This window comes from Populus nigra, chromosome 4 (genome assembly GCF_951802175.1).
Source record: "Populus nigra chromosome 4, ddPopNigr1.1, whole genome shotgun sequence".
Lineage (NCBI taxonomy): Eukaryota > Viridiplantae > Streptophyta > Magnoliopsida > Malpighiales > Salicaceae > Populus > Populus nigra.
The window spans coordinates 7,056,488-7,070,925 of NC_084855.1; the positions used below are offsets into that span (position 1 = coordinate 7,056,488).

At 31.8% G+C, this 14,438-nt stretch overlaps 3 protein-coding genes across 4 annotated transcripts; 1 reads left to right on the top strand and 2 right to left on the bottom strand.

The window, feature by feature from the left end:
- The first annotated feature begins 4,060 nt into the window (after positions 1-4,060).
- On the top strand, positions 4,061-8,897 carry LOC133691900 (uncharacterized). The gene is made up of 8 exons (XM_062112520.1): positions 4,061-4,558; positions 4,674-4,814; positions 4,929-5,156; positions 5,491-5,698; positions 5,877-6,013; positions 7,360-7,440; positions 8,095-8,161; positions 8,250-8,897. Exons 1-8 carry the CDS (start codon positions 4,272-4,274, stop codon positions 8,559-8,561), a joined length of 1,461 nt encoding a protein of 486 aa, XP_061968504.1. The 5' UTR covers positions 4,061-4,271; the 3' UTR covers positions 8,562-8,897.
- Positions 8,898-8,993: 96 nt separating this feature from the next.
- On the bottom strand, positions 8,994-9,672 carry LOC133691901 (multifunctional methyltransferase subunit TRM112 homolog A-like). Its single transcript, XM_062112521.1, has one exon. The coding sequence runs from the start codon at positions 9,492-9,494 to the stop codon at positions 9,126-9,128; it is 369 nt and encodes a 122-aa protein (XP_061968505.1). The 5' UTR covers positions 9,495-9,672; the 3' UTR covers positions 8,994-9,125.
- A 2,950-nt stretch (positions 9,673-12,622) lies between these two features.
- On the bottom strand, positions 12,623-13,820 carry LOC133690477 (signal peptidase complex-like protein DTM1). Of its 2 annotated transcripts, none has more exons than XM_062110697.1 (2): positions 13,475-13,820; positions 12,623-13,021 (listed from the first exon to the last, which is right to left on the bottom strand). In XM_062110697.1, exons 1-2 carry the CDS (start codon positions 13,708-13,710, stop codon positions 12,982-12,984), a joined length of 276 nt encoding a protein of 91 aa, XP_061966681.1. In that variant the 5' UTR covers positions 13,711-13,820; the 3' UTR covers positions 12,623-12,981. The 2 variants fall into 2 exon arrangements, with proteins under 2 accessions (XP_061966681.1, XP_061966680.1); XM_062110696.1 differs by having other exon boundaries at positions 12,623-13,084; positions 13,475-13,818.
- Between the last annotated feature and the right edge of the window lie 618 nt (positions 13,821-14,438).

Genomic DNA, 14,438 nt, shown 5'->3' on the forward strand with positions numbered 1-14,438 from the left:
CAAATGAACCTTTAGTGCAAAGTCATCGTATAAACATGATAAATGGTATTTACTTTTTGAGTGACAGATAGCAAACATTTAAAATTCACGTGATTCATGTTTTACCGTTCATATGCGGATAACGTGCTATTGTACATTCTCAATTTATCCTTAGAATTAAAAAAAATTAGGTGATTTAGTTAATTTTTTTATGCACCAATCCATGTTATTCAAACTTGTATTTTAGGGACAGCTTGAAAATGCGATTCAACCCATATTTTTAAAATTTTTGAATTTTTTTATTTAAAATTAAAAAAATTAGTGTTTTTAGATCATTTTGATGCACTAATATCAAGAAAAAAATAAAATAAAAAAATATTATTTTGATATAGTTCTAAGTAAAAGATATTTTGAAAAAAAATCACAACCACACTTTCAAATACGCACTAAATAGACTGGCAATAATCACATCCAACATAGGATTTAAGCCGTGAAAAAATATCATGACATGGTTGCTTTTCATACCTTATTTTTTTGATCAGTTTATTTTTATATTTTAAAAGTATTAAAAAAATATTTTTTAAAATTAATAATCTTTTAGTATTTTTAATATTTTTTAATTTAATTTGATAGTAAATTTAAAAAGAAAAACTTATTTTTGATATATATGTTTCGAATATGACTATCTAAACATAGATAATGTGCGGTTCCAATTAGATCATCTTTTAATTATAAATACCAACCTCGTATCATCGTGAAGGGAAATTTGATCTTTTTCTAATAAAAATCATTTCTCAAAGTCTTCTTACTGTCACCCGGCACCACTCCAAAAGCTCTATTTGTATGGACTTTGATCGCTTATCTCATATTTTATTCTCTTACATGTTACTAGCACTGTTCACTCTTCCACACATGTATTTCTCTCCTCGCACCCATTCTTTCTAGTTGATCTTGCTTATGTAGATCACAACATTAACTTTCTCACACGCATACATACACGTGGGTTTATAAAATTTTAATATGAAAAATGTGTGTAAATTATTTTTTTCAAAATAGATATACACGAGTAAATCAATGTGCATAAATAATAACTTCGCTTGCCAGCCACATTTCCATTGAATGCCTGGACTTGCCAACCACTCTCGCATTATTAGAATGTTATATCTTGTTATTTATTAATTATATCAAATTTGATTATTATTATTATGATTGCTATACATTTTGTTTTGAATGTTTTTTTTTCAACGTTATCTCTTAGAATTTGATTTAATTTAATTTTTATATCAACTTTGATCTTTATTTTTTTGATTGATATTTGTTTTTCTCTTATCATTTTCTTAATTGAAATTTTTTGTTTATCAGATTTGGTCATTATTATTTTAATTGCTATTTATTTTATTTGAAATAATTTATGAAATTTATTTTTTTAATTTCTTTCTTTTTCAACTTTCTTATCAGTGAGATTCGATCTTCTTTTTTTATTCTATTTGTTTTATTTTAAATAATTTGTAAAATTGGATTTTTTTTAATTTCATCAATTCTTTAACTTTTTATCTATCAAATTTGATCATTATTCTTTTAATAAACTTGAAAAAAAAATATTAATAAGTTATTTTTCAACTCATTTCTCATGACATAACTAGACAGTAGAAAATATTTTTCAATTTATTTTTCATAATAATACCTAACATCAACCTCGTTTGCTTTATGAAAATTATAGTTTTCATGGAAAGTAGTTTACTTTAGTTTTGTTGTAATGTAATTGCAATGAATTTTCTATTGAAACCAAATATTATGAACTCTCACGTTTCATGATATAATGGATCAATGAAAAAAATCATTTTGATCTTCAAATTTTTTTTCTTTTCAATTGAGTTCTCTTGAGTTTGAATTAATAGTTGATTGCTTCTGATTTGTTAACCAATGACTAAATTAAAAAAAAACTATTGAAAATAGGTAGTTGTTTCAAAATTAGCATGAGAAGATCACTTTAATCCTTATACTTTTGATAATGTAGATTTTCAGTCCCTTTATTTTAGAAAACTTATATATGGGTCTATAATTTCATTTTCTTTATTTTTTATAGTCGTTAGTGTAAGAGATGAGAGAGAAATTCATCAGATTCTAGAGGTAGAGATAAAATATTGATTGACACCAATTTCGGTTATGAAAAAGCCGGTTTTAGTGTCAAGGGGTTACATTTGATGAGAGAAGATCATTTAGGATGTTCTTTTATCTTTATATAGCTCGAGATAGTAGATCTGATCTTGAATTATTTTTTTTTGAATTTGGGTTGATTTTGGTTTTTTTAATCGCTTACTGAGTTATTTGGGACAATAAAGAGTTTATCAAGATATATAAGATGTTTTTTTAGGTGTTTTGAGTAAAAAACAATGTTAAAAAATAAAATTCATATCATAAAATACCATTGCTCTAATTTTCTAGTGACTCTCTAGTCGTTGAAATCTAGGGACATAGATGATGGGTCATTCGTGTCTTTTTTTTACTATAAAAATAGGTGTCTATCCTCTAGTATTAGGAAAAATAAAATGAGGCCTTATTTGTAGACTAGACCTCTATTATGGGCAATATTGATTGGTCTTTCGATAGATGAGTCACCTGTAACCAATAATAGAAGCTCAATTGATAGAGATTTATTACGTGATCATCTATAAGGATAAGTGCCTCCAGCCAAAGCTTGCAGGGGCAATCATATCAAGTTGATATGGATGAACACTAATTTTAATGCTCCCAGTAGATGCGACAACAAATCAATTGATTATGTATGCTATTAGATGATTTTTAGGCGATTCTGAATTACAATTGGAGGAGCCATGTTTAGATAACTATGTCATCAACTATGCAAAGCATGTATAAGAAAAGAAGATAAATTGCAAGGTATTTTCTATTTCTTTATATATATATATATATATATATATATATATATATATATATATATATAATTGTTTGATTACCATAATTAATGATATTTTAAATACTAATTTATAACTTTGAATGTTCATTAATATGGTTTTAGTTATAAAAGCATATTCATGTCCAGTGTCTAAAGAATTAAGGTAATAACACGTTTGATATTAACACTTTTAAGGCCCCGTTTGTTTGCTAGAAAGTAATTTTTTTTTGGAAAGTAAATTCTGGAAAAGTGAATTATTTTTCGATGTTTGACGGTGTAATGGAAAATAAGTTGGAAAATATTTTCTAGTGTTCGGTTATATAATGAAAAATGAGTTGAAAAATAACTTATTAATATTTTATTTTTTTCAAGTTTATTAAAATAATAAGAAACAAATCTTACAAATTAAAAAAGTTGACTGGGAATGAAATTAAAAAAAATATAATTTCATAAATTATCTCAAATAAAATTAATAATAATAAAAATAATAAAAATAAAAATAATAAAAATCAAATCTAAAAAATAAAAAAAATTGAAAGATGAAAAAATTAAAATAATAATAATAATTAAAATTTCATAAATTATTTTAAATAAAATAAGTAACAATCAAAAGAATGAGGACCAAGTTTGATAGATAAAAAATTTCAATTAAAAAATAATAAGGGAAAAGAAAATAAAAATTATAAAAATAAGGATCAAAATTAATATAAAAATTAAATTTGAATGGATGAAATTGAAAAAAAAATATTCAAAACAAAATATATATAACAATGAAAAGTTCGAGGACCAAATTTGATATAATCAATAAATAAAATGACATTTCTAAATTTTTCACAACTTCTGAAAAATATTTTTCACTTAAAATAAAAAAAATACTGTTCTAGAAATCAAATTAAATTTTTATTTGATTGAAAAATATTTTTTTACTGAAAAATATTTTTTTACTAATCAACTTCTTTAATAATAAATAAACATAAAAAATTAAAAAAAACAGTTTTCTGAAACTACTCTGAACAAACATAACTTTAAAGCCATTTTCCATTGATTTCATATAATAATAATAAAATATAATCCACTGTAATCAAAATATTATATAAATAAGTAAATAATTACTCATGTCCACAATTTATATCTGAATAAGTTGGACGCGTAGCAGCCGCATGATGTATACATTCCGTTCTGCAAAGAAAAGAAAAGTACAGGACTCAACAAATACCACCCCACACGTGGAATGTAACCGATGCTCTAACCCATCGATAATTCCGAAGAACTCTGTGCAGCTTTTATTCTCTCTTTCAAAAACGATTCCCCCCAACTCCAAGCTTCCTCGCTTCCACCAATAAAGTATCTTTCCTTGTATCAAACCCTAAAATTATCCATGTCGCCATCAGGCGACGGAGCCACCGAAGTTAAAATCTGCTCCGACGAAAATGGTGGCTTCCATGGCGGCTATATAAAAACACATTGCTTGAAATCGGAGCCTCCTTTCTGCTCTTCTTCTTATTTACCAGGAATTGCCTTAAATCCGTTTCAGGACTCGGAGAAACTAGCGCGAGTTGTTACTGCGTCAGCAAAAGGTTTCTCAATTGGAGCCGGTATTAAAGGAGGACTCGCCTTGTTTTCAATTCTCGCAAGGTTGCGGCGCACCAGATTATCCTCCACGAGGTGAATTAATTTCCATGTTTAGCTAGCCATGCCCTTTATTATTTATTTTATATTGTTAGATTCTCATCTAGGATTTGTTATTAATTTTTTTTTTTTGGCTTTTGGATTTGTTTAGGAAAGTCGAGGTGTTTTCCAACAGGAAAGCTATTGATTTAGCTATTAAGGAAACGCTAAGATACGGGCTTTTCCTTGGTACTTTTGCTGGTACATTTGTGTCTGTTGATGAAATTATTGCATATTTAGGAGGCCACTGGAGGTATATTCTACATTCTCCAATTTAAGAAGTTTGAAAGTTTCTTTCAATAAACTGGTGATTATTGAACGTTGTGAATTTGGAAATTGATTGGTAAAAGTATGATTGTAATTTTAGGACGGCGAAATGGAGGTCTTTATTAGCAGGATTAATCGCTGGGCCATCTATGCTTCTTACAGGGCCAAACACACAGCACACAAGCTTGGCCATATACATACTTATGCGTGCTGCAGTGTTAGCGTCACGGTGTGGGATTAAGAGCAAACGATTTGGGAAAATTTGTAAACCTCTTACTTGGAAGCATGGAGACGTTTTCCTCATGTGTCTCTCGTCTTCTCAAGTTTTGTATGTTATCCCTCTCTTCTGAAGCTAGTTACTAGTTTGAATATTGCAGCTCATGGTTTTGGAATTACTCATAACTTGTTGCTTTTGTTCTTTGCATTGTGGAATTCTAGATTCTGGCATCCAACCTCGATAATGCATTATGAAAGATTAACACTACGAGAATGAATAATTTTTTTCTATAGCTATCACTGTTTTTGGCGAAGTCATCACCAGATGGTTAATATTAATATGCATTAGTATGATAGCCAAACTTTTACTTGTGCAATTATGCTTCAACAACTTTTCTATTTTGCAAGGTGTGAAGATAGTTTAAGTAAAATTATCCATTTTCCAGGTCTGCTTATATATTGAAGCAAGATAGTTTGGCTCCATCATACAAGTCCTTTCTCAATAAACACGGTGGAAAGGATCTTTCTATCTTGCAAGGTGTGAAAGATATTGCAAGCGGCTTGCCTTTCACAAATTTGGAGGCTATAGAGAAATATTACAACTCCACAGGTGTTGATATTAAGCTAGACCCAGAAATGAAAATCCCCTGCACGGTATGTTATCATCATTGATGGTATTTGCAAAGAAATTTGATGCTAAAAAAATCACGGTTTGCTATTTAGTTGCTTTTTGTATATGACCCTATCATTTTCTATTCACGTCATTAATATTTTGCACACTACATTATTATGTACTTTGGTGGACTGTGCTTGATCTTTGAAATTTGTGCAGATTATACATGGAAATCAGTCGTGCAGTGCGCATGTTGTTTCTTTTTTTCTTCAAGCATATAAAAGAGCTTTACCAGTTTATCTTCCTGTATATTTGATCCCTGCACTTATAGTTCATCGTCAAGGCCTCCTGAAAAGGTAATGAGTAGTCAAGTATTGCATGTTGGTCATGAAAGGAATTGTTCAGTATACCGGGAGTTGTACTCCTTCCTCTTACATAAAGGTGGGATCTATGAATAATTTTGATAGTGGGTCCCATGTTTATGTAAGAGAGGGTACCGACATGAAGATGTGTTATGACTCATTATTGCGTGGCTGAATTAATTAATACCAGTAGTAGTTAATTTTATTTATTATGGTGGTTACTATTCAAAGCTTCTAGTTAGAGAACTGGACGTGGCATTTAAGTTACTCTTGGACTGTCACCACATGTTCTGCTAATGGATGTCTGAATTTTACTGTTTAACTCAGTCCACACGGTGGGTACTAAAGTTCCTAGGCTGGTTTCATAAATAGGCAAGTGGAATTGTTATGTATAGATTCTTACAGTGCTCTTAAATGATTGCCAGTTCAACAACAAATATTAACTGTGATTTGTATCCAGCCTGCTTGGAAACATCAAAATAAGAGAATTTGAGCAATGATATATTTCTTACCATTTACTTTTTCTGCCTTAGTCACCTCTTCAGCTATGATTCCTTAGCCTTGAATATCTATATGGTCGATGTGACCACCTAGTATTTTGATTTCTTTCTTAGTCATCCTTTTCTTGTCAATCTCTCTCTCTGTCTCTCTGTCTCCCTTCTCTCTCTCTTGGATTGCAAAAGGTGCCTAACGGCTCAAAACAAAGACCAAGACATAAAAACCTGCTTGTAGCTAAGACACACACAGCTGCAGGAAGAAAGCTGCAAAGGTCACTAGGAGGATTGTGAAACTGGACTAACCTTTTGAGTGTTCACATTACCATGATTGACAAGCCTATCAGCACGATTGCTCTTTGTTAATTAGTGCTCGAATTTGATGGATGAGATTGCTGTTGATATGTACCTCATTCCTTTCCTTCTTGATCAAGTCAATCAATGACTTTGAGTCCACCTTTAGGCTCTAACGTGAGATCACGGTACCCCATTGGCCATTCATTTGCAAGTCCCCATTTGACCTCCCACAACTCTGCACAAACAAATGTGCATGTTCCATCATTACCAGCAAATCCATACTGGAACCTGCCTGGCTGCGTCAAAACACATTTGGTCTGTTTTCAAACAACAGGTGCACCTTCCTGATCTTTTCATGGTATGAGCTCCTATTGAAATAAACAGTGGAATTTTAACAGTATTAATTTTGCATTGCTCACCACATGGGGGTTTTCCTTGTACCCACCGTGCACCCGCAACAACAACAACAAATAGGCCGATTCACGAACGTTTGGAGAGGCTCACGGGGCTAGACTGTTATTTCACATGTTTCTCTTTGTCCTTGTGCAGGCCTTGCAACATATTTGGGAAGGGTCTTCTTGGTACTGCAAGATCAAGCTTGTTTCTATCTGTGTATTGTTCATCTGCCTGGTTAGTATTCATTCCTCTATTGTATTATACATTGCTGTGGTATATTGTCGATCTTGTTGTCTTTTTTATTTTTTCGGGTATGGCGTTCTATTTTAGCTTTAAGAAAACAGCGCACCTTCAGTTATTATTTGCCTATCAAGTAACTTGCAGGTCATGCTGCGTTAAAATCACTTGGGCACTTGGCCATTTAGTGATTGTTTGGTAGCGTGGTGGCTGCCACACCTCCAATGAAAGTACCAATGGTTGGACTTTTAGAGGTGTAGATGGCAGTATAGCGATATATATAAGGTGTAGGTAGCATGCATGATTGAAAATTAGACCATGCAACCAAGCTGCCTTGAGCTGACTTTTTGGCGCCTTTGTGACACAGTTTAAGCTTTTGTTTCGTGATCTGAACTTTATTTGAATGTTACTGCTATTATTCTAGCACGCATTCTGACAGCACGGGGAGACATGAGAACAAATATTATACATGTTTGTGCATCATGCAAGAAACAAAATGAAGTCTAGAAGGGGGGGGATCCAGATTTGATATTAACATTGCCGGGGTGCTATTGTTGGTGTTCAATGACGTTTATCCCAGTAACCTGTTTTGACTGAAATTTGTCGGGAAAAACCAGCTTTTGTAACTATTTTTCTTTTTGTGGTCATCAGGATGTGGACGTGTCTGCTCTTTAGAATTTTCAGGTGGTGTAACATTCCGATGGTGGCAATAGGGACGGTACAGGACTTCTCGAAATATTTAATTAATTAGGGAGATTTACAGACGTTTTCTTTTGTTCTGAAATCTCGCTTGTGATCCTGCACAGTTGCCAACTGGCCTGGCCCTAGCTATTGAAAAGAAAAGCAGGCGGATTGAAATATCTCTTTACTGTTTCGCAAGGGCAGTTGAAAGCTTCTTTATCTGCACGCGAGATGCAGGATATTTGCCAGAGTCTATGAATTTGAAGAGAGCTGATGTGGTGATTTTCAGCATCTCAACAGCTATAATAATGCATTGCTATGAGCAAGAAAGGGAAGTGTTCCGGTCCAAGTACCTTAATGTTCTTGATTGGGTATTTGGCGTGCCTCGCCCCCCTGGTGACACATCACCCCGCAAGGATGGGTTGAAAGCAAGCTGACAGACCTCTCCTTCTTTATTAGATAGAAGAATTTTTACAATTGAACTCGCCTCACAGAAGCGCAGAGCAATTATTTGCACCACGTAATTTCTTGAAAAAAGGAGCGGGCAGAGTTTCACATATGGGCATGCGCTTCTAAACAGAGTACTGTATTTCTTGATTCATAAATTCTCGGGTTCGGTGTAATTTCCCCCCTTGTAATATGCATAGATGTTTGTTAACTCAGCAATCCAGGCAGTCGCTGAACTGTTTCCAGTGTAAAAGACTAGAATGTCATGTGAACAATTAATGATAGCATTTTAATACTGCTTAATGCAAATCATTACGTTTAGGCTCTTTTTTGTTTTAAGACATTTGGTTCCATGACAGTGACGAACAGAAATTCATCTCTCGGATTCAATTTATATCATATTGATGATAATACACAGACAATAATCATTAAAGCAAAAGCCTTTTATTTTATTTTTTTTCTTTCCACACATTTCACTAACTCAAAACACTCAAAAAAGAAAAACCCCAAATCCTCCAAACGAAAACCCTAATCTGAGAAAACAAACAGGCATCTCAAACCTCATCTTCGTGAAGAAGCATATTAGGAATCCCTTTATTGACCGGAAACTTTCTCCCAGTCTCAGGACAAACCAAAGCCCCTTCTTCGAGGTGAAGCTCCAAAAGCGCGTGGTGCAACTTCCTTAAAAATTCCTCAGACTCCAGCATCGACGAATCGGCCTCCTCAGGAAGCTCGGTGTAGCCCATGGTTCGTGCGGCATCGACAAGGGCTTTCCACTCGAGCTTTGGGAACATGTTTCTGAGGAAATCGGGATTGAAGTCCACTTGCTTTTCGACCACTTGATCTACCTCGATTCTTAGAGGGAAGCCGTTCGCAACTCCCTTGATATTGGAGGATAGCATGTTGTGAGTAAATAGCCTCATGTCTGATATCTCCCTGCCTCTCAAGTCTCAACAATAGCAGCAAGCCAGCAACAGAGCAGAGGGAGAAAATTGGGTCTGTTGTGTTGTTGGAAGAAGGAAAGAGATTCTTCCTTTTCTTTTCCCAAAGCGAAAACGGCCTCGCTAAGTTGAGGACTAGCTAGGGTGATCTAAATGCCTGGTTATTGGGCCGTAGGCAAGTTTTGTTTGCATACGTGTAATTATGTCTCCACGCAGTCAAGCAGTGTGGGGTTTTTTTTCAAAAAAAAAAAAAACTTAGCACAATAATTATTTTTTGGGTAAAATAGTGCAAACAAAAAAATATTTAGGAAACTAACTTGATTCAGCAATACAAGATTTGTAACTCAATAATTATATATATTTTTTTTATCTATAACTTGAGAATCACAAATATTAATTGGGATACTTGATTTATAAATATTATCCATTATTTAACTAACAGGCTCACTTAAGAAAAGTTTTTTCTATCATTAACTTCTTGTCCATAAAAACCATAATAAGATCTATATTAATCAACATTAACAATTATAACCAATTTTCTAGTATAAAAATACAATTTGTATAAGGAGTACATGACATTTTCAATCATAAATAACAAGACTAGACTAATGATTAACATAACATAACATTTTATTAAAATTAAATAAATATACATTTATTTATATTTTTTTATAATATATAATAATATGTAATTATATCTAATAATCACCAAATCTATATTAATCAACATTGACAATTATAAGTTAGTATTTAAAATGCCATTAATTTTAACAATCAAATAATTTAAAATAATCATACTTGAAGAAATAGTAAACACCCAAAAATTTGTCCTTTTTTTTTTCTATACATGCTTTACATAGTTTCCAGTATAGATATGCAAGTATAACCCTCCATCTGTAATTAGAAATGACCCAAAAATCCTCAAGCAGTATCAGAAAGAACAACAATATTGTATTGCCAGCGATACCATTGAAAATAAGACCTCTAAACATATATAATATGTTAATTGTCATATGTCTATCTAATAAAATACATAATACAATGCTACCATCAGTCATATATCGACAAAACAAATCTAAAATTCAACTTCAATTATTGTTCATCTCTTTTTTGACAATAGCAAAATATAACAGATAAACTTTATTATTCACATTATAAGCAACTGCAACCAACAACTTTGTCTTGTACTTACAATAAAGGTGAGTACCTCCAATACTAATTAGAGGATGACAATATTGAAATCCATCAATTGAAGCATTGAGTGCCTAAAATGCTCTCCAAATGTTGCCTTAATGTTATCAACCATTTTATAATCTCAAGTGACAATTGCTCTTGGATTTAAATTTTTGATGGCCATCAACATTATAGGTAGGTTTTGAAATGACTTTTCGTGTGTAACCGTTAACCGCTGTGAAATTTTTTGTTTAGCCATCCATGGCTTCCAATAAAAGACTTTATACTCATAATCCTTCTCTACATTACCTTAAATTGTTGTAACACTCATACTTATATCTCTTTTCATAATTGTCAACATTACCTTAGCAATGAGATCTAAGTTAATTTGACAATAACATTGCAAAATAAAAGGGTTTTTACATGTGTAACTTTTTCAATTTTGGAATTTCTCATAAATTAGACCTTTGATAATATCCCTCATGCAACTACCATCTATAAACTAATTTCTGAACACATTACAACTAAACATAAATTTTAGTTGAACGATGGACCTTGTACTATAATGAATTTTTTATATGATACTGATTCTTTATAAAAGAAGTTATGTATTAATTAATAGGCTCAACTAACAACACCCTGTTCTTCCCTATTCTCTCTATATTCCTTCTCAATATCAACACTATCAATATGATGATCATCTTCATCATCACTTGGTTTGAATTCTCTGTAACAATATAAAACAGATGTCGTACCTAACTAAGATTCTATATTAACAATTTCCTGCTTTAATATTTGTATACTTGCGTTACCATCTAATCTAGATAGATTAGCTGCTCGTGATACCTTTGTGGTTATCTAAGAGTTACGTGGAACCCGGGTCAACTTCATAATAGAAGAGTTTTCTTGCCTAGATCTACAATTCAAGTAAAGCTCCAGCATATTAATTTTATTAATCATTGCAAACCTAAACATTAAATTCACACTTTCATCATTACAAATTGGTACACCGACATAACGAGCTTGATTGACCCTGGTTTGGAACATTCCTTAGTAGTTTTAACTTATATTTCAAATATATTTCAGCCAAGTCGATCACATAACATTTTAGATAACTCGTGAAGTGACATATCTAATGTAACAGTTAGGAACTCATGGCTTCCTCCATTATAAGTGATACTATTGTCAGTATTGATAATGATACCACTATAAAAGCATAATATTCCTAAATTACCAGACATTCTATCAAACAAAACACAATTCTAATTTATTAATATCTAGGGGTTAATCAAAGTGCATAATTTATCAACAAAACTATAATGATAACATAATTGGCTAAAACCTAAATTCATTAAATTAATCAACGAACACCTAAATTCATCAAATTTCACTATCATAACAAAATTATCAATCAAATTCATATATTTCATAACTAGTTTTTTTATTTTATATGTAATTCGGTATAATCCATAATTTAACTTAAATCAACACCAACTCTAACAAAATAATTTTGTTAATTCACAATAAACAACAATCCTTTTTTATTCCAATCCTCCTTCTTTTAATTTCATCATTAACTAAGAAATTAAAAATAATTGATTTTTAATTAGGATCAAATCGCACAAAATAAAACTTTGAGTACTAAAATAAAATTGCAAAAATTGTGTGGGTGAATAGTGGTGGCTACTACAGTAAAATGACCATGCATTTTAGATATTTAGTTAATAGATACGATAAATTTGTTTCATTTAATCATATAATAAAAAAACAGACAAACACGATAAATAAACTAAATTAACAAAAAAAAAATTGATCATGATAATATATATATATATATATATATATATATATATATATATATATAAACCCTACCAATATTCCGAAAATGCTTCTATAACCTTGGTTATAGAATTCATTTCCTGTTGGAGCACATTCCATTTTGTGAGAATAAACGTCATATATTCTACAGAGGATTCTATGGAAATCTGCCTGCTACATGAGCTCATTTACAGGCCCCAAAGCTCTCCTTCTATTACAGTTACGACTGAAGTTACAACGAAGGTTTCAGGGCCTTGGTCAAGATAGCTGCATTACTTTGGTCACCGACATATGCTCACTAACAAATTCCATAGTGACAAATAATCTGCAATAGAGGAATGAATTCCTGAATTACATATGATCATTGATAAACTTCAGCAGCCAAAAACACATGATCATTTGTAGATTCTGCAAAACACAAAATTCTCGTGTGTACAAATTTTCATTTGAAACTAGCCCTCAAACCCCTTGTGTGAGCTTATCCAAAGCCCTTCACCTCTGATATGAACAACCACCACCTGTACAGAGCATAACCATAAACGGCGGTGTAAACAACCAATCTGAGAGGAGAAATCCAAAGCCTGCACAGAAATCAAATCCCATTACGAATATCATTCAACAAAAACTCTTCTTTTTTTTTGTTGTCATTTTTTAAACTATGCAACAACGCCTTATCCCGAGCCGGTGTATTATGCAAGCCCTAACGTCATCTTTGTAGCCAGTGTCCAAGCCATCATGATACATGGATTGTTCAACCATATTCAAGTTACTAAGATTTGGATTCATAGACAGGAAGATAAAAACATGCATAAATGTCTTTTTTAATTACTACCAACATTCAGGGACGCTAATTAGTAACAACTTTTTCAACACTAAAAAATCCAAACACAACAATAATTTGACCTTGAAGAAGTTAAAAGAACTAATTAATAAATCAGCTAGGAAATTAAGCAAGAAATTAACTAACCAACCTGAAGCCAGATCTTTGAGCAAGAGCCAGCTTATCTTGTTCACTAACAAGAGAAAACCACCTGGAGTAATCTCGATCAAAATAATCCCGATCAGGTAAAAGCACTCCAGCAATCCCGAGCACACCCAATACATAAGTTACAATCACTTTCTTGAAAGAAAGTGTCCAAATCCCTACTACCACCATAACCACAGCCAACCACACCAATGAGGTCCTTAGAGCTGCGTCATTAGCCATGGAGAATAAGATAGAGAGAAAGTAATAATAATGGCTACAACATACTGAATTTAGATTCAGGAAAAACTTGAAGAGTGCTGGTTTTTTTTTTATGGTGGATAACTTGAAGAAGTTTGTTGCGTTATAAATGCCACGTTAACTCCAATGGAAATTCATTTAATGTGGGCAGTTGAACATGTGCTTGAGCTCCTTTGATATTACTGTAGAAGTATTTTTTAAAAATTATATTAAAATAATATATCTTTTTTATATTTTAAAATTTAATTTTTACATCAGTGCATTAAAATATTTAAAAATATAAAAAAATTATTTTAAAAAAAAATATATTTTAAAAATATTCAAAACTTATTTGATATTGTGATAACGATTGTTTTTTAAAATATTCTTAAAAAAATATATTAAAATAATTTTTTATTTTTTTAAATTTATTTTTAATATTAATATATCAAAAAAATCTAAAAATATATAAAAATAATAATTTAAAGTAAAAAAATAGAAAACAATTAAAATGTTTTGCAAAAGAAAATTGAAATGTGAAAACAAGCTTAGCTTGAGCCTTATAACCGTGGGCTAATTCAATCTTGCATTACTGGATCTTATCCGGTTGGGGTTCGGAAGCGGACTGGAGTGGAACCCGATCCAAGCATTGCGATCTGCGGGGCTTATAACGACGTCGGAGCAACCATTTTCCCAAATGCCAAAAATATAGTTTTGAAACAATTAAGCAG

Coding starts and splice junctions, on each gene's coding strand:
- LOC133691900 (XM_062112520.1), top strand. CDS start 4,272: ATGTCGCCATCAGGCGACGGAGCCACCGAAGTTAAAATCTGCTCCGAC. Junction 7,441..8,094: donor GTGTATTGTTCATCTGCCTG/GTTAGTATTCAT, acceptor TGTGGTCATCAG/GATGTGGACGTGTCTGCTCT. Junction 8,162..8,249: donor CGATGGTGGCAATAGGGACG/GTACAGGACTTC, acceptor GATCCTGCACAG/TTGCCAACTGGCCTGGCCCT.
- LOC133690477 (XM_062110696.1), bottom strand. CDS start 13,710: ATGGCTAATGACGCAGCTCTAAGGACCTCATTGGTGTGGTTGGCTGTG. Junction 13,085..13,474: donor GCTCAAAGATCTGGCTTCAG/GTTGGTTAGTTA, acceptor ATTTCTGTGCAG/GCTTTGGATTTCTCCTCTCA.
- LOC133691901 (XM_062112521.1), bottom strand. CDS start 9,494: ATGAGGCTATTTACTCACAACATGCTATCCTCCAATATCAAGGGAGTT.